The sequence below is a fragment of the Cyrtonyx montezumae genome, unplaced genomic scaffold (genome assembly GCF_038088225.1).
Source record: "Cyrtonyx montezumae isolate F1298 unplaced genomic scaffold, pur_monq_1.0 scaffold_36, whole genome shotgun sequence".
In the NCBI taxonomy this organism is placed as follows: domain Eukaryota; kingdom Metazoa; phylum Chordata; class Aves; order Galliformes; family Odontophoridae; genus Cyrtonyx; species Cyrtonyx montezumae.
The window spans coordinates 5,739,609-5,758,852 of record NW_027072041.1 but is presented as its reverse complement, the minus strand read 5'-3'; the positions used below and the strand labels follow the sequence as shown (position 1 = coordinate 5,758,852).

Below are 19,244 nucleotides of genomic sequence, written 5' to 3'. Positions count from 1 at the left end.
CATCTAGCCCTTACAGTAAGCTATTTATCTGTGACAACCTCCAGAAGCTAAATAATGGCATGCCCTTCTAATTCAAATACACATTTATTTTATTTTATTTTGTTTGGAAGAACACCATGCCATTGTGCTTGTTTTGAGGACCCCTTAACACATTTCTGAATGTTCAGACAGTAGCCCATTATTGTCATAATTTGCTGTGAGTTAGAGGGAGTTAGTCAGTCTGTCTAGATTGGTAGATGTTGTGTATACTGGGAGTTAAAAGCTGTTGCTGTATTTAGCAAAATAACGTGTGTTAGAGTAGTTAATAGACAGTGAAAGGGAATTCTCTTGCATTTTCTGCAGAATACTTGAGAGCTTAAAAGCCCTATTCTATACCTCTAAACTAACACTAAATATCATTTTGGACAAGGTTCTTATCTAACACTTGTAAGTTTGAACAGTTTGGGTGGGAATCATGAAACTTTGTTTGGAATAATTGGTGAATGATAAAGGGTCAAAGCCAAGGAGTGAAAACTACAAAAAGGAAAGTGAGAATAGTATGGTAGTATGAAAGATATTGTTTATTAAATGCAGAAATATTTGCTTCCTAGTCCTATCAGTAATCAAACTAAAATATGAAAGGCTGCCTTGAGAACATGCATGTGCACTCTGTCTACAGTTTTTAGTTACTATTGTTAGAGAAGGATTAATTTCAAGAGCCCATCTCTGTGTAATTGCCATCATTTCTGAGGGCATTTAATTAAAGTAAATCAACATGCAGAAAGCTTAATATAGCTCAAACCCACCGAGCTTTAATAAGTAGGTCTTTTTCCTGGCATGCCTTTACAAATACACCAGTGTAGTACAGATAGTTGTACTGGTAGACCAGAGAGAAATACAAATCAGATGAACTTAATGCGATTGGAAATAGGTGTCGCAGAGATAGGGTTTTCTCCTCCCTCTCCCCCTACATTGGTGGTAGCTTCTGCTGCTGCACTGCCTGTGAGAATAAAGGCTTTCTGTTCTGAGACACAAGGTTATTTCTAATTCTGGTGGGTTATCCTGTCATCCAACATCTTATACTAAAGCTTTCTAGTCTATGTGCCTTTGTCTTTGTAAGCACATCTTTTGAAGTGACCCTGAAGAATATATTCTCCGCAAGTGTAATTTTTATCTAGTCTTTAATTATAGAGATAAGTATAAAATCCTTGAATTGCTATTGCTATCAGTGAGAAGAAAAAGAAAGACATGGAACAGCTGTGTGATGTTAATAAGTTATGTGTGATGTTAATAAGTTATGTGTGATATATAAGTGTGATGTTAATCAGCTGTGTGATGCTCAATAAGTTGAGAGTGGTGGTGTTCTATCCTGGTCCTCAGTCCTGTATGGCTGCTGTAGCTGGTAACAGGGAGAAGGATGGGGAAGGATTGGGAGAAATTCTAGTTCCACAGCGCTGATAATGAAGAGAACCAGAGCAAACATACCTAGGACTGTAGATCTTACGTTCTCTGAGGTGAGATGGTGAATAGTATCTCTTGGTGTTTATGCCCAACTTCAATGCAGAGTGTTACTTGTGGATCTCATTTAAAGCCTGATGAACTTGTGTAGCAGTAGCTCTCACATGTTCCTGAATACAAAATATGGAGAAATATATACTGTGTCTCACTGACTGTAGCCTGTGTATGTACCTGAGTGTTCATCTACTTCTACGTGTGGGGTGTCTGAAGTGCACACTTCTGTGCACTTCTGCCTATGTAAATCAGTCTTTCCATTGAGTGTACTCTAGCATCGTCACCTAACAAATATTTCAGGTTTCTTTACAGTGATCTCTAAATCTTCAAAACCATAAAATGTAGAAATACTTTAAAATAATGAAGAGTATGTAGGAATGGAAAGTTAATTTAAAGTTAGATCAATCCAGATTTTCAAAATCTGGATGTGGGAGCTTGGCTAAATAATCATTCATACAGTGAAGTTCAAATACAGGGAGAAGTTATGGCTTTATCTATCTATCTATCTATCTATCTATCTATCTATCTATCTATCTATCTATTTATTTTATTGTAAACTAAGAACAATATGAAGAAATTAATTAGGTGGTTTGCCATATTTCCCCTAGCACAGTTCAGTACTCTGTGAGACAACAAAAAATATTTTGAAGGAAATAGAACAAACTTAGCAGAACTATTCCATATATATATATATATATATATTTTTTTTTTTTTAGGAAAACCATTACCATAACATTATGCGTTTTTCTTTGTACTATTCTTTGCACAGAATTTCTGAAATGGCTGATAATTGTACTTATTTATGTTTTTCCCTCTGTACCTTTCACAGTGTTTGTGTTGAGTCTCTTGCTAGTTTAATTTTTGGATACTGACTGTTAATGCTACTGATGTCATTTAGCCAGGATGACTGAAGGTGGTGCTCAGATGAGGGTGATATCCATCTCATGTGCCCTGCTATTTATAAAGTATACAGACCTCCAAATTTGATTGTCTTTTTTTTCTTTTTTTATTCTGTTTTTCCCTGGGTGCTATATATGATTCTATCACTTCAGTATTTACCACTGCATTTTCTGAATGCTTTTTTATACCAAAGTGTACCTGAAAAGGTAATCCCATTCATGAGGAGCAGCCTGGTGTACGTTTCATTTAATCATTCAGTTACACATTCTCCTACGACATGAGATTATTACACAGACTACATGTCATTGTAGGAAAGACGGCTGTTTTTTTGACAGTTATCTTTAGCATGCTGAATGCCCTGAATGCTTCTCAGTGTACAATTCATAATAGTTATTTCATGTAATGCATAAGTTAAAAGCTTGTATGTTGTTATGTATATATCTTGAATGCTATTTTTAAAGAAACATATATGATTTAAGCTTTCTGTATTGGTGTTAATAACAGTAAGATGCAATCTTTATTAGCATCTTAATTAATCAAATTAATATCAATAATTGCAGTATATTTATAAAGTTGGCTTTAAAATCACAGGAATGTAGTACTTGTGTCTTCAGCTCAGGGATGTGGACCTCTGTTTCTGTCAGGAGAGCTTTTTCTAGAAATTTTTCTCATACATTGCTCTGCCTGGAATGTATGACTCAAATCACAAAGCCACTTGAAGCTTTGTCTTTATGTATTTAAACAGCTTACTGATATGTTTAAGTGATAGACTGAAGTATCTCAAATCTTTTTGAAAGTACTCAGCATTTAAATGTTCATTCTTGACCTGATGTACTTTTTTATTCAGAGTTGGCTAGTATATATTGGTATTTATACATATGAATCCTGTCTAAAGTTGGAGGTCAGATGTTCAAATAAGACAGCAGACGAGTATGTTGCCATTTTGTCTTATCCTCTCCCACTTGAATGATCCTCTGAAAAAATATGGTACTTACTTCTCCGCTAAAATAGGTAAGAATTAGGACCTATTTCTTTTTATTAGACTTTCCCAATTCCATTAGTGCTGAACAGGTATCCTTTCAACAGCTTAAAACACCCATCACATGTTTCCTGTGTAAGGCAAAGTTACTGCTCTTGTTTTTTCAGTCAAAAATAGTTATTTAACATAAAATGCTGTGTAATGGTATTCCAATCTGTGGAGATTTAGGTAATTAACTAATCAGAATTCCTGAGCTAAAGAAATAGCAGACTGGGAACAGAGTGACCTTACACTGTACTGCCATGAAATCATTAGTTTCTAATTTCAAGTGTTCCTGTTCTGACAAGTACTTAACTGGATACTAGTTAATATCTGTAATGGTGACGAATGTATACAAATAGGTATATACACATTATTATATATTGCAGCATTTTCTAGTGTAGCAACGCAGAAACTATCTTTCTGGTAAATACCAAATGTCCATTTGATGGAAGTATTGTGTGTTGCTGGTCACTGAGGTATAGTATATTTATGACTAAAATGTAGATGCTCTATCAGCACTCATGGTCTCTGCAAGTAGGAAGCAGGAGACTGTTGATTTCTGTATCAGATATTTTGGTTTCCATATGTACCTTTTATATATTTAAGGTTATTTTCTGTTTGATTACCTTAAAATCTATTTATTTATTTATTTACATTTAAGGACTTTCTGTGCAAGAGGTGACCTAGGAAAGTTGTTATGATCTCTAATTTTTGCTTTCAGAATTGCTTTGAAAGTTTAGAGCTCTGTGATTTGGTGGAAGGAAGGTATGAGCAGATGCCTTCCAGGAAGCAGATTGTTGTTTGATAGTTTAGATTTCTCTCCTTACCTTTGGACCTTTTGTTCCTAACAACAGTAGGCAGAAAAATCAATGGATGCTTCTTTTTCTAAGTGAAAGCCAAGAGCTTGAGGGTTCAGAAAAATCAGGCAACTCCCTGTGTGGAAGAGGCTGCAGTTATTTGTATTTTCCATAAATTTAAACTAAATCATCCTTTGTTAATTGAAAAATCAGAGGATGCTGCTTATTGACATGGAAACTGTCAGTTAAAAGTTAAAGTTGAAATCTTAAAGTAATTTATTCTGTTTGCTGTAATCATTCTTTTACCAAAATATTGGTTGTCTTTTGAATTAGCTAGTGGGGAGGTTGGAGAAAGTGGGAATGGTGGCTGCAATTTCAGAAGGGAATGCAGATTGTAACACTTCTAGCAGAGAGGATTCTTTTGTATGTTCTGTGAAACTATCACTCAAGAAGTGGATGTCTTGCTTCATTCATTAATATCTCTTCATATGTGAATTTTTCCACTTATTTTTATTACCTCTTCCTTCTTAATAAAATTTGGAAGTAATCTGTAGTTAAAACTTTGATCGGGATGGATGAAACTGAAATAAACTGTAAACAAAATAAATCTCTTATAGGGGTGTTCCTTGTTCTCATATTTTGTTTATGCTTAACCAAACTTTTAAACAGAAATGAATAATATGATATATCTTTGAAGAAATTGTTGTATTCCTTTGTAATATTAATAATGCTTCAATTTACTTTTTAGGTACATTTAAATGATTTTGTCTATAATTTTTCATACTTTTAAAGCAGTAGTTGATGAGCTTACTGTGAAGTTAATATTTAGCATTATATACTATTCTTCTTACCCTGTATACCTTTTATGAGATAAAATTGGACATCTGTGACAGTTCTGTGTCAATCTTTAGTCAACTAAAGTTTTATAAGTACCGAAGCTCTCACTTTTGTTTGGATACCATGTGGAGTTGGTAGTTGGAGTGACAACCTGGTGATTATGAGAAAAAGGTTGGTTGTTGTATAGCAGCTCTAGACATATCTTGGGTGTGCTGCATGATGGCCAGTACAATGAACATAATTGGTTCTTTTTGTTCTGTACCAATTGTCTATCTGTGAAGCACACACCTACTCTAAACAAAACAGTGTGAAAGGGAGCTTCAATTTGGTGTTGTAGAAATAATCATCACCATAAATATTACAAGGTGTCACCGGCACTGTGCAAAAGTAGTAAAGATTCTCACTTAAGATACGTAATCTCTAAATTTTTGTTTCTATTTTTGAAGCTTTTTAATGGGCACTGTCGTGCTCTGTGAGACTTAGGAGCTATGGTACTGCAGTACATGAGAGATTGGAAAACACCAAGTTGATCTTATTCCCTCCTGGAGGTCTTTCCAGGCTTGACCCATGCTTGGGTTGTAAATAATGATTCCACTTTTTATTTCTTCTGGAGGATAATTTTCAAAGTAATTGATAGTTATTTCTTCAATTCTATTTTTTTTTATTCTTTTTTTTTTCTTTGTTTGTTTTCCCTTCTTAACTGCACTGGAAGTATAAATGGATTAGACATAGTAGATAATTTAATGTGCTACCTCCTGGTAGAAAAATTTTTAAGAGCTAACATGCTTAAAGTTTTTTTCTGAAATGTCTTATGTCCATAGTAGTATTTTAAATCTTTTCCCTGGGATCCAAGCACTTCACTTTTTTTTTTTTCTGTCTTTTTCTCATTGAATGTTAATATAGAAATGCTTTCAATAAATCAATGCTAGAGTCGCATTTCTTCAAATAAAATTGAGGGTTTTTTTTCTTTTTGGTTTTTTTTGTTTACAGGAGTGTATTTCATATCTTCTGTCTCATTAGCATGAAAACTAACATCAGCAGAGCAAAAATGAATATTTTAGATTGCTACTGTTTATTGCCTTTCAGCACACTTTAATTAAAGTGGCGTTTGTTTGCCTATAATATCACCATTCCCTAATCAATGTACTGAGCAAGCACCATGGTGACAAGATAAGTTGCTTTGTTTTGTTCCATATGTCTGTGTTCCAATTTTTCCATAGTTTTAATTGGTTCCCTGCAGAATAACATTTACAAGCATATGGTATGGAAAATGCTGACTGCATTTGTTATCATATATTTTAGTGCATTGGTGGCACTAGATCACTAAGCCTTTAAATGTGATTATGAGGTTATTTAATGCATTCAATATTGTGCTTACAACACAGCAGAAATCTGCAATGAGCCAAATGGTATCAAAGAAATGTGTTTGAATTTCTTCTCAGTTTTTCAAGGATAGATAGGGAAGCCTCATTCAGAAAAAAAAATTTCTGCTGATACATACTTTGTCATCTAAGAGCAATTTGAGAAGGTCTCCTCTGTGCATAGGAATGGGGAATGCAGAAAAGACAAAATACAGGATATGTCAAATATTATTGAATTCTAAAGAAGTGCACTTGTCAGTGAAATGATGAAATACAGAATCTACCCTAGAATCTCATGTCAGCATGGGTGAAAGTCTGAAATCACCTGTATTAACGTAGGTGTTGGTTTAGGACTGAGTTTTCTTTTTGAGAAAAATCCACCAATTTGGATTCAAACTTCTCCAGGAAGCTTCCAGTGGGTCATAGTACACATTAATTATTGGAAACTCAGACGCAGCCTGAACAGCCAGAGGAAGAAGACAAACCCTCATCAAAAAGACTAGGGAGATCTCAAATGTGTGGAAGAATCCTCTGTATGTGTTTACAAAAGGTGCTGTATTCCTCCTGTCCCAAACCTGAACTCAGCACAACGTACCTCTATCTAGAACTCTAAATGGATTAAAAAATTTTTCTGTTTTTCTGACAATCATGTGCAGTAGATGAATCTATATTCTGAGTTTATTAGTGACTAGTTACATGCTGTAAAGCATACAAAAATAACACAACAATGTGATTATACATTTTGTGTTGCTCATGTTTCTGAGGATCTGACACAAGTGCTGTGGTGAGGGTAACATGGGGATTTGTATTGTATAGATATAATCAATTGATGTATGAGTAAAAAGTCAGTGTCTTGTAAGAATGGGGCATATGTTTATCTTATGGAAACATCTCAAGTTAAAAAAACGTATTATTTTGTCAAATCAAATTCGTGTTTTATTTGGAGCATACATTTCTTAATGCACTGACGCTTCACTAATAATCAGTGTTGCAAAATAATTTAAATCTGTGCTTTATTTCTGCAACACAACCCCAGAAAAATGTACGTAGACTCAAGCTTGTTATAAGAGTAGAATTCCCTCATGGAAAGAGAAACTAGCAGTGATAAGAAGAAGCTTTTGGAAAAATTACTTTGGGAACAGGTTTTGCAGCATGAAGGACAGCAGAGAGATGCTGTTAAGTGATTTTCAGCGTGAAAAGATTTAGGAACTAGAATGGTAGTAATGTAAAAATGACAACAAACAAAAATACTCCCACCAAGACAAAAAACTGAGAACAGTAATAACAAAAACAACTAAAAACTTTCTTTCTGAGGCAATCTTATTTGAGAGTAAAGTCAAAGACATTTTAAAATTATGATGTTTTGTAAATCTGAACAGAAACGTCAAAATTGAATGTGACTTTGGCCTCCTCATCATCTTTTCCAGCTATTACTTTCCTTTCCAACTGAATGTATGTAATGCGTTCTAGGGCAGGGAGATAGTGACTGTATTTTGTTGTTAACATGGACTGTTTATAAATCTTAAATCACTTAAAATGTAACTCATGACGAAGAAAAGACAAAAATGCATACAGGAGGCCTAAAGCAAAATGAAAATGTGAAAATATAACTGCATTATGTTTGTGTTAAGTGCAATATGATCTTAAATATCCACAGCATGTTAATGAAACCTGAGAAAAAACATTGTGGGTTCATAAGGTATTAAAAAAAGGAAAAGTACAGAACAGAATAAAAACGACTTGAATATTATAGGTAAAAAACAGAATTCAGTCTCATTATATAATCATATATACAACAAGGCTGTTGGCTTACTTCAGGCTGTGATCGCTCTTCATTTTGGTACCTAATCACCTCAGGCTTGCTCTACCTACGAAACATGAAGCTCAGCTCCAAAGGGTCCGTGTAGCATAGTGTTAAGGTACCTCCTAACTCTTAGTAAATGTATTGTCAGTTGGAAGACAGTTTCTTCCAACAGAAGAGAGCATTGTTTCTTGGACATCCTGAGATCAAATGTTAAGTCCGTGACAGAGGCAGGTTAATGAACTTTGTTACCAGAGTTTGAATCCTCTTGACTTCACTTAAAAAAAAAAAAAAGGTTTAAAAAAATCACTTTTTTTTTCTCTCTCAGTCTTTCTTTGCTTTCTACAATTTACTCAAATTCTGCAGTGTATGCTGTAGAGAATTATTGATACCAATCACCTTTTGGCACACCATGGAACTTATTAAATTAACATGATTGGAGCAGTCTGCTCCTTAGATAAATGTGCTCTCTGCTTTTACCTCATTTATTTTTGATATCTCAGGGGACACTTTTATTTTGTAAGAGCAATCCCCAACAAATCCTAAAGTAGAGTGCTATCAACTGCTGTGAATGCACAGGCAACCTGATCTCACCTCTGCATGTTCATTTGGAAAGGAGAGGGAAAGAGTTATGTCACACAATCTGAAAATTCAAAAGTGTGCTGTGACTGGCTTTAGAAACTAAAGATAACCTGGAATGTGAATAGAACTTTTTCTTTGCAAGGCTGGATTGACGTATTGCTGATATGCAGGTATTAGGTCAGAACACTAATCACACAGAAAACACAACTCATTTGTTGTTCAAATTAGTGTAGCATAAAACCAAAAGAAGAACTTTGATTTTCTGCTTTAGTAGTCTCTTTGATAGGAAATCATATTGACTGGCTGTTGATGTACTGCTGATTCAGGATTAAATAATCATTCTGCTGGGAACGTTTTCCTTTTTCAACCGTACTAAGAGTATATTCTGTTTTGACTTGGCAGAAAAGGCAGTATGATCTGTGTATCGAGCCTGTGGTCATTTGAATAAGTTTCTCCCCTCCTCAAACATAGTTTTCTTTAATAATATATTTATTAATATATAAATATATTAAAAATTTCTAGGTTCAAGGGAGTTTTTTCTTGGAGTTAAACTGGGGTCAAAATACATGGTATAAAAGTTAGGTGTCCAAAATGTGTGTGAACATGGGCATGTATGTGTACCCCACACATAATCCATTTTGAAAGTCAGATATTATATCACTGACATCTGTGATCCGGTTCAAGTGATGTCTCAAAAACTGTCTCTAAAAGTACAAATTTGAAGGAGAAAGAAAGTGTGGACACATAAAACTTAGTAAACATAATGGAAAATCAGTATCAAACCAGTTGATGGATTGAATGCAATTTTTACAGGAGACAACGATTTTGACTGGTGTTTTTAATTGTGATGCTTCTTTTGGTATTTAAATAGCATCTGTGCATTATGTGTTTTCTCCAACTCTTATTTTATTTTATTTTATTTTTTCCAAAATGGCACTAGGTATCATTATTCATATTTATTTTCCAGATACACTAAATTTTCACAGAATTAGGATAAGCCATTCCCATGATGGTAGAGAGCCATTGAAGGAAGATTTTGACAAACTCAGAGGGCTGTGTAATTACCTACTATATGATTGGGATATTGTGTGATTCTATGTTGTGAATGCATGTATGTGGTAAATAAGAAAGTATTTCAAGAGCAGTCAGAGCAGAGTTGCATGCAGTCTGTAAAATAATTCAAAATAAAAAGGAGGTAGGTATTTTTCATTGCTAGGAATTATTTCTTTTATAAACTGAAGTTTTTCTGTCTGCAGAATGCCAGATGAGAGCTTGTTGGTAATGGAGCAATATTAAACTGAATTATCATCAGCAATGTGTCTGTTCCAGTTCTTGACTAGAAGTGACTGGAAAAGAAAGCTCCTGGAATGTTCTAGGGTGAGGATTTCCTTTCCCAGCTAGCATGCTGTCTTAGCCTCCCCTTATGTCTGTTATAAATTTTCAAGGATTAGCACACTGCTCTGAACAATTTGATCCTAGGAAACAGCATTTTATTTTTATTTTTTTTGTTAATAGAAGTCTTTGTAGAAAGCTCTCAACACTGAAATACAGCTTTTAAAATAAGTCTAGCGATGGTTGTTTTCAAGGTTATTTTCAACATATGTGTGTAGTGCAGTCACCATAAGAGAAGACAGTGCAGGTAAAATCTGGTGAAATATATGTATCAGGTAGGCTCCAGGGAGGTTGCATATGCACACAAGGTGTGAAGACCTTTTGCTGGTCTCTGTTATAGGTTAATAATTTTTTACCATCATTTATAGATCTTACTCTATATGAATATTTAATATAATATTCAATAAAACAGTAATATTTTATGCCTGTCCATTCTTTCCTGAGGGTTACTGTGTATTTTTATGTCCTTCTCACTTATCTTTCTGTTGTACGTCAGTGTCTGCCCTGCAAAAGCAGGTGGTCTGGATCTAGACAACTGCCCTTTTATTATATTATATTCTGCCAGTGGCATTGCTGTTTCTTGTAAAAGCTGTTCTGTTCAATACAGACTGAGGAGGTAAAGATTAAAATAAAATATGGCATGCTTGAAATTTTCTCTTTTAAATCATATTCCCTTTGGAAGAATCAGTTATATAACGATATTTTTATGACTATTACAGTGAGATGCAATACATATTATGTACTGTACATGATAAATGTAATATTCTATCCTCAAAAAGAAGAGAAAATAAAATACTTACTGGGAAGTCAGACCTTTTATTTTATTTTTTTTCAGGTCAGTATAAAGCTTTATTGTGAAGAGACTTATGAAATATTAAAGTATCTTGAAATTGGCATAAAATATTAAATTAACTTTGCCTTGGCTAGAAACCACTTGTTTGTTTGAAAACAGAGAAGGATAATCAACCGAAAAAGCCTGAGACTGTTGAAAGTATAAAACTGGCTGATATTATAAGGCAAATATGATCTGAAATGACTAGAAAAATTGTAGCCCTGGATTGGTGGTACAATCCCAAAGTTAAAGAATAGTACAAAAATCCTCTTGTCTAAATAAGACACACCAAATCTCAGTTGATTATTATTACAGATAAGCAGATTATTATTACAGATAAGCATATCTTGCATCTCCATGAAAACTGTACATTGACTTAGTAGCCGTGATACTACTTCGGCAGCAACCTTGGTGCTGCTTTCGGAGTTGTGTCCGGCACTGTATTACCATGTGCCTATGTAGCTTCTTTATTAATATACTTCTCTTGAGCCATAGACCTTCTTTTCTTTAAAGAAATACTATCTTTGGTAAGTACTGCACCATCAGCCTGTGCAGCAAAATGCAGTGATCTCATTGTGGGTGAAGGGTAGAAGATCCAGTGAGATTTGAAGCAAAAAGAAAATAGTGGTCAGAAAGCAAGACAGTGTGTGTGAGGGTGCGTGTCTGTGTATGAAAGGGAAGGTAAAGATGTTTTTTTTTTTTTTTTTGCTTTACCCAGTAGGGGTTCCTGCTTTATACCAGAAAAAGTGTTCAGGATTTCTTATCTTTCAAGACCACTCCACCTTCTATTTTAACAGAAGAAAATAGGAAAATAATGTTTTCTTTGACTAAGGTACTATAATTTGATGAATCACTGTAGAAGTATATTCTAGACAAAGTTTTTGCAACCAGTATATGCAGTAGTTTTGAACGAGTAAGCTGTTTGATGCAGCTAAGAACCAACAAAATTTATTTTTCACCACAGATTCATGAAGATACAATTGCTGTACTGGAGCTTATATGTGATTAAAGGTAACAAAATTGGGTGGATACCATACTTGCTTCACCATAGGAAAATACTACAAGAAATCACTTGCTAGATTACAGAAATAGCTTAATGCTAATAAATCAGATTTTGCTTATAACTCAGATCAGAACTGAGTTATCCTGACTGATGCCCTCTGAGAATGACACGTTGTTTCTTTAATTAATTTTATTGAGTGTTTGTTCATTTTACAGTTTACAATTAATCAAGCTGAACAAAAAGCCATCAACAGTAAGAGATTGATGGTGTCCTTTATAACTTAATTTATGAGTTCTTGTTTCATCATCATCAACCCTAAAATGTTTGATGTAGGCTGAAGAGTGTCCTGTTGTACCTGCAGGAGATAAAAACTTCTTGCAGTCCTACTGCAGCTAAATATCACAGAGTTTATGAATCTAAAGCTTCTCCTGCCTGACTCTGGGCTTCTCTACTGAGACTTTTGCTTGTCAGGATACATCCTGTCAGAAGTTTTGCTGTTGTGGAAGAGGAAGCTTCACATCCATGTGCCTGTGTATCTCCTAGCTATCTGATGAGCAATACAATATGCAAACTAGTTAGGTCTGACAGAAGATAAAAAGCAGTCTTTGAAGCCTGAAGAGTGTGCTTTCCCATTACTTTTATAGATAATATAATTTTTTGAAGATTATTAATAATAAGTAGCACTAGGATATTAAAAAGTGATTCAGGGAGTTGCAGAGTGAAGGGAGGAAATGATGGTGGAGTTAAATGTGAGGATTGTCAAGAGAAAGTCTATCTTATTCCTTGATCTTCTAGGAAATAAAAAGCCAGTAAATCACATCACAATGGAGAGTAGCTCATGTTAGTTTTGTGTTGGTTTCTGTACCAGGAGCAGCCGTCAAAGCTGAGGATGCAGTTCCTCCAACCTTGGAAGAGTTGTCACCAACTCAACAAAGGAAGCTTTCCAAGTAGCTCCATCAGAGTTGAAGATGTCACCTGAGCTGCAGAATGCCATTTCTTTTATATGCTCTTTGAAAAATATATTTTCACGTGAAAGTTGAGAGGAAAGGCAAATTTTTGTTCCAGATATAGCAAAAAGGCAGCATGTAGTGTTTACATTATTTTAGGTAATTTCATATTTAAGCCCTGGGAGATGAAAAAAAATGTCCTTTTGAGTTACAGTGATCTTATTTTAATCAACATGAAAACAGTTTTTTAGCAATGTCTTCAGTTACTTCTCTTCTTCCAGTCTGTTTTATCAGTACCCTCAATGCTAGCTTTTAATGTGTTTAGAAGTTGTAGTAAACCATGTCATGGCAAGACATGGTTATTCCTGAAAGACCAACTCCAAATCTTTTTGCCAATAATGACAAGCTGAGAAAGCGCAAATCCATCGTTGTGGACCATCATTTTTCTCTTTCATCATTGTGTCTTACATCATTGGAATATGAAGCATAGATTTTCTTTCATGTTATGCTCTGTCCAATTTGCATGTAAGATGTGAAATATAAACACATTTCATCAAATGTGGTAAGAATGTAAGTATACCAAGAACATCTCTTCACTGAGAGCAGAGCTAGAAAATTACTGAGACTTCTCTTGCCTATTATCCAGTGGAATAAAAGCACAAAAACCAAATCCAGATAAAACAATCAATCCATCCATAATCTTTGCAATAATAGTGCTATTTAAAAGCATCAAAAAGAGATATCCAGAAATAGAAAATTATCTGTTGTTAATTAAATTTTGTTGATTAAATACAGATACATAAATGTATGTAAATATATTCAGTAGTGTGGGATACTTTAAGAAGTAGAGAAGGGAGAAGTAGAGAAAGGATAGACTAAAGAAAGTTTTTTCTGGTTCATTTGTGTTGATGAAATATTTGTATGCTAGAATACAAAAATAAAAAATCAGTTAATGAGTGGCTAGTTGACCTGTTCAGATAATGTAGAAGAGATGGTGTCCTGAGACTTCTTGGTCTACTGTATTCTCTTTATAATTTACTCTTTAGAGCAGTGCTTTTCTTATTTCTTCAAAAGTGTGGGATTCATAAACTTTTGGTCAGTGAATTCCTTAATTTTCTTGTAATTATTTTATTCCCATTCTTAACTCCAAGAGTTAGGAGAGAGTTGGGATGTGATAGGTCACAGAACTGAGTGAAATATGCTGTAAAGAAAGAAAATAATATTAATATTATTATTAATAATTATTATATATATATATATTTTAATGTGAGAGCTTATTTGTATAGATGTGAAGACAGAGTGTTTCTTCCATCTTTGGTTGTTATCCTCACACAATTTCTACTAGTTATAAGACTGCAGTGTACCTCTGTAAAAAAGTTATTGTGAACACATGAATTGTACAAACAAGTGAGCAGATGTGCTTGTGAGTGCTACAAAGCAAATTCTTAAGGTGGAACCAAAAATTTCTTATTTTTTCTAAAGAAAACAATAATATTCCTGATGAATAGTTCTGATATTCATCTCTGAAACTCAGATTACTGTTGAATATCCCTGCTAGTTCTATATGAGCTAATGCTTCCTGGAATATGAGAAATAGGAAGCAAGTAATGTATAGGTAGAGGGCATGTATATCCAGAACCTCATTAGATGGGTTGATTTATTTATATTGTTTGCACATAGAGATGAGTGACTTCATAGATTTAATAATCAGTTTGTCTGTACGCTCTGTTTCCTACTTTGTCTATGTAATGTTATTTGGTATGCAGTTTGGAAAGCCTGGAGGAAAAGCTTTGTATACCATGAATAATACTTGAAAAAAAGCAAAGCATGAACTCACAAACTTTATTTTCATTTTTTAGTGTGTCAAATTAGTCAGAAATGTATGCTGACAAGAACTATAGAGCAAAAAGACCATATTAAAATAAGGAAAAAGTAGAATTAAAGAGGGTTTACTACTGATGAAGGCATACAATTTAAGTGAGCATATCTGTTCCATTTTGTGTGCACTTAAGAAAGCTGTGTTAAATGGTTTAAATTTTCCCAGTCCTTAGGAAATAGAGAGTAGTTGTCCTGGTTTAATTACCCAGAGGTTGGCTTGTTGGCTGTGTTCCATATAATGAAAAAAGAACAGCTTCATCCTTAGATTTATGCAGAGGAAAGATTAGACAGAGGGAAAAAAATAGTTTAAAAAATTGTTTGGCTATAATTGTGGGGAATAACATACTGCTTATAACGTTCTATTGAAAGATTTTTAACTTGGAAGAGTTTTAACTTGATAAAGTGAAAGATTCTAATTGAAAATAACAACAAGATACTTCCAATGCTTACACGATGGCAGCAACAATGTATGATTGCATATATTTGTTTCTCAGGTATCTACCTTAATGTTAGTAAGACATGTTTCTCAAATGATTGAGCATAACTCGATAAAAAAAGGTGGAATGTTTTCATGGAACTAGCCTAACATTAATGTACACAAGAGAAAAACGTTGTCTTCTGTTTTATATATGTGCACTTATGAAGAAGACACTTCTCTGTAATATTTTCCTTTCATGAAGTTGGTCTAGTCTTTCTTTTCCTGCTGTTTGGAAGGCTGTAATTTGATTAAATGTAGAACAGACTCCCTGTTGACAGTGGGGAAAGCTCAAAATCGTCAGTGTTTCACTCAGTGTTTCCAGCTTCTGAAGAGCCAAGAGGAAGGATTGTTAATTTGTCTATTTACTGATTTCAGCTGAAGAAGGAAAACAGGGAAAAGTAAAACTACGTATAAACTATATATAGTTTTGTGTGCGTATTTTCATCCTCTTTATGATTGCTTTTCTTATGAGATCTGTTTTTGAGGGTTTTTTTTCCAAATGTACATGAAAGTGCTTATCTGTTCCTTTGCTGCTAAAAGGAGTTCAATCAGATTACTCTTTGGGTTCTGCACTAGTCTTCTGTGAAACACAAATTTATTTGAAAAAACTGTGAAAAAGGGTGTTGCTGTTAAGGACAAACCTGGATATTTTGTGTGTCTTTTGAAGACTCTTAGTGACTGAGGTATGTGTTTGTTTTTATTTCCATTGTCACTCATGACAATTGTCTTTTAATGTGTTACAGAACCGAAGCAAGCACCTGGAGAAAGTACACGTTGTTCTTGGAAGTAAATCTTGTGATTTGGACTCTCTTATTTCTGCTGTGGCCTATGCCTACTTTCTAGACAAGGTAATGAAAAAAAAAAAAAAAGCATAGAGGTCTTATTTGTTGCACATTGTTACAGACATCTTGCTGTTCAGACATCCCATAGAAACCTCTGTTCTAGAAATGATTACATAAATAAACATGCCATATAAATTACATACCTTAAAGTGACTGCTTTTATTAAGTTGTTGATTCACAGGAGCCTGGATGGAACACACATCTCTTGTAGTTTTTGGTTCAGAAGTTGCAATTGTAAGCGTGTACTGTTTGTGATCCTGTTGTGCTTAGCAATGCAATTGGTAATTGCAAAAGAATTACCATGACCTAAAAATTTTGATGTCTTAACAATCACAGTCAAAAAACATTGTATCTAAGATATGCTCCACATTTGGTAAAAACCTTCAGATGAAGGGAATGACTTCAGTGCCCTACACAAGTAGATGTTATTTTGCTGACTTCGATAGAGTCAGGAGTTTATTTAGAGAAGTGGTTTGTCTAAATGTAGAAGTTTTTAGCTTTTCATCCCCATCGAGTGTCACAAATGCAAAGTCAGTCAAGTTTGAAAAGCAAAGTTGGACTAAGACTATATCATGGTTTTATAATCAGGGTTCCCTTGAATTAAAATATTGTCAATCTTCATTTACAGAATTTTGAAGAAAGCGTAATCTTTTCCTGAAAACTTGAGATTTTCAGAATGTAGCACATCGTTTTTTTCTCACTCCTCATTTTGCAGCAATTCTGCAGGAGGAACATACAAACAAGAACAAATAGAATGAGCTGAAGATGGTAAAGAATGAAGTAAAATGACAAAAATTCGTCAGAAAATACAAACTTTCTTATTGCTCAGTATGGTAAAACATGACTAATAAGAATCAAGTCTTATTTCATGCATCTCTCACAAATATACATGTACATTACAGGTCAGTCCTCCTGATGTTCTTTGTTTACCGGTTCTAAACATACCAAGAAGAGACTTCAGCTACTTCACAGAGACAAAGTTTATACTGGAGGAGCTGAATATCCCGGAGTCATTCCATATCTTCCGAGATGAAATCAATTTACATCAGCTGAATGCTGAAGGGAAGTTGTCTTTAACACTTACAAACAGCAACATGCTGACGAGGTATTGAATCTTATATACAAGAAGATGACTTACTGCATTTGAACTATTTTAAAAATTATATTTTTTCTGAATTCAGATTAATACTGCTATGTTAGCACAGCAAAAGCAAAACAAAACAGAAGTTAGAATACATTATTTCTCTCATTTATGATTCTGTGACTATGCTCAATACATACACCGAAGTAATAATTTTTCCATCACTTTTAAGACAACTTGTATTTTCGCATAGCTTAGAGTAGATATTTTAAATAGTCTTATGGTCTCTTGTGACAAGTAAATGCAATATCTTTTTTTCCCCTGCTTCTTGGTTAGCTTTCACTAGAGGAATTAAAGCCCTTGTGTTGTTTTGGAGATAGCCACAACAATTGTAATTGTACTTGCTGTTAAGATTCTTCTAAAGACAGACAGAAATTTGAGATATTTACAAAAGAGGCAACACTGTCTTTAAATAAAACTAATACTGAATAGAAACTGTTATAAATGTAGCTAGCAACAAATCTTATTCTGATTTTGTATCATCTATGATTTCTGTGTGGCTGCTAGATTATTGAAATCCTTACAAACTACAGCATTTCTCAAAATGTCCTCCATGCCACAGGCTGAGTTGCTCTGTGGGAGCCCATATTCCTAAAGCAGGAAACTTTATAAGCCAATGGTGAACATAGGGAGCTTCCTTATAGTGGTCTGCCTCTCTTGCCCAGAGTGAAGAGAACTGTTTATTTCCAACTCTCTTTAGAACCTCATTTAAAATAAATAACATTCTACCTGTGATATCGATTGCCTTGGGAAATAAAAATAGCTTCATCATACTCTGAGGTGTTTGTGGATTGGAATACAAGAAGAGAAAATCTAAAATAAGATTTTAAGAGCATTTTTTTTGTGTAAATCTCATAGCTACTGATTCTCTAACAACTGCTGACAACTCACTGTGTTTTCTCAAAGAAAAAGTATTCATAAGATTTGCTTTTTATTACTGTCCACTCCTTTTTCTTCCAAGGAACTATGAGTTGCATTTGATATTGTTAAATGTAGTATGGCTTTGTTATTAGTACTGAAATCAGAAAGTGTTTTAAAGCAAAATAAGTATCTTTTGTAAGTTGCTAAAACATTCAGTGAGAGAATGGCAAAAATTCCCTTTTATGAAAGGTGAAATTTTCGGTACTTGTGGAAATATGTTTTTTTGAAAGTGCTAAATTTAAAGATTTTGGTAAAAGAATTGTAAACAGTTAAGCTCTTAGGGATTGCTGATAAAGTGTGGATTTTCATTCTGAAATTATTTTAGGATGCAATTATAACATGTTTTGGCTTCATAGCAAATTTTGTATAATGGTGATGTTGCAGTCTAGACTTTTTTTTTAAGTTTTATGCAATGTTTTATTTGGTTGTCTCAGCACCAAGACTAAGAAAAAATATAATTTTTTAAAATTTACTTGATAGCGAGGATAAAAGTTTGGAATCAGCTGTTGTCAAAGTCATCAATCCAGACGAGCAATGTGATGGCAGCCTGGAGTTTCAAGCTTCTTCCTCTTTAGTAGTAAAAGAGATTCTTCAAGAAGCACCAGAGTTAATCACTCAGCAACTGGCTTATCTCCTCAGAGGTGAGAGATTACTCTTTATATTAAATACTGAAAGGTTTAATGGAGTGTTTCTGAATCTGCTCATGCAGAAAGAGTGTGATCCATTCTTTGGTTAACAATCCCTTTAAAGACCACAGGAAGCTTCATAAAAGAAGCAGGGAGTAAAGAGTTTGTTAAAGAGTAACATTATATTGAATATTAAAAATGTGCATTTAAAAATAGGCATGAGAGGTCTTTGCTGTATCACTAGACAAGAATATTAAATGGAATTGTCGACACACCAGCTGGGTAGCTAGAAGAGCTGTGCAGTTCTTCAATTCCAGGGGCTGTGCAGTGCTGGCAGCTTGGCACTATCTGCCTGTGGACAGCAATATGGGTTGGAATCTAATATTTACATATT

At 34.2% G+C, this 19,244-nt stretch overlaps 1 protein-coding gene across 1 annotated transcript in view; it reads left to right on the top strand.

Annotated features, from left to right (window-relative positions):
• PRUNE2 (prune homolog 2 with BCH domain) overlaps positions 1-19,244 on the top strand; it is a 132,243-nt gene that overhangs the window by 13,439 nt on the left and 99,560 nt on the right. Inside the window, exons 2-4 of the mRNA XM_065745526.1 lie at positions 16,064-16,168; positions 17,065-17,267; positions 18,705-18,865. Of these exons, the coding sequence (XP_065601598.1) occupies positions 16,064-16,168; positions 17,065-17,267; positions 18,705-18,865 (469 nt within the window). The remainder of the gene's footprint in view (positions 1-16,063; positions 16,169-17,064; positions 17,268-18,704; positions 18,866-19,244) is intronic.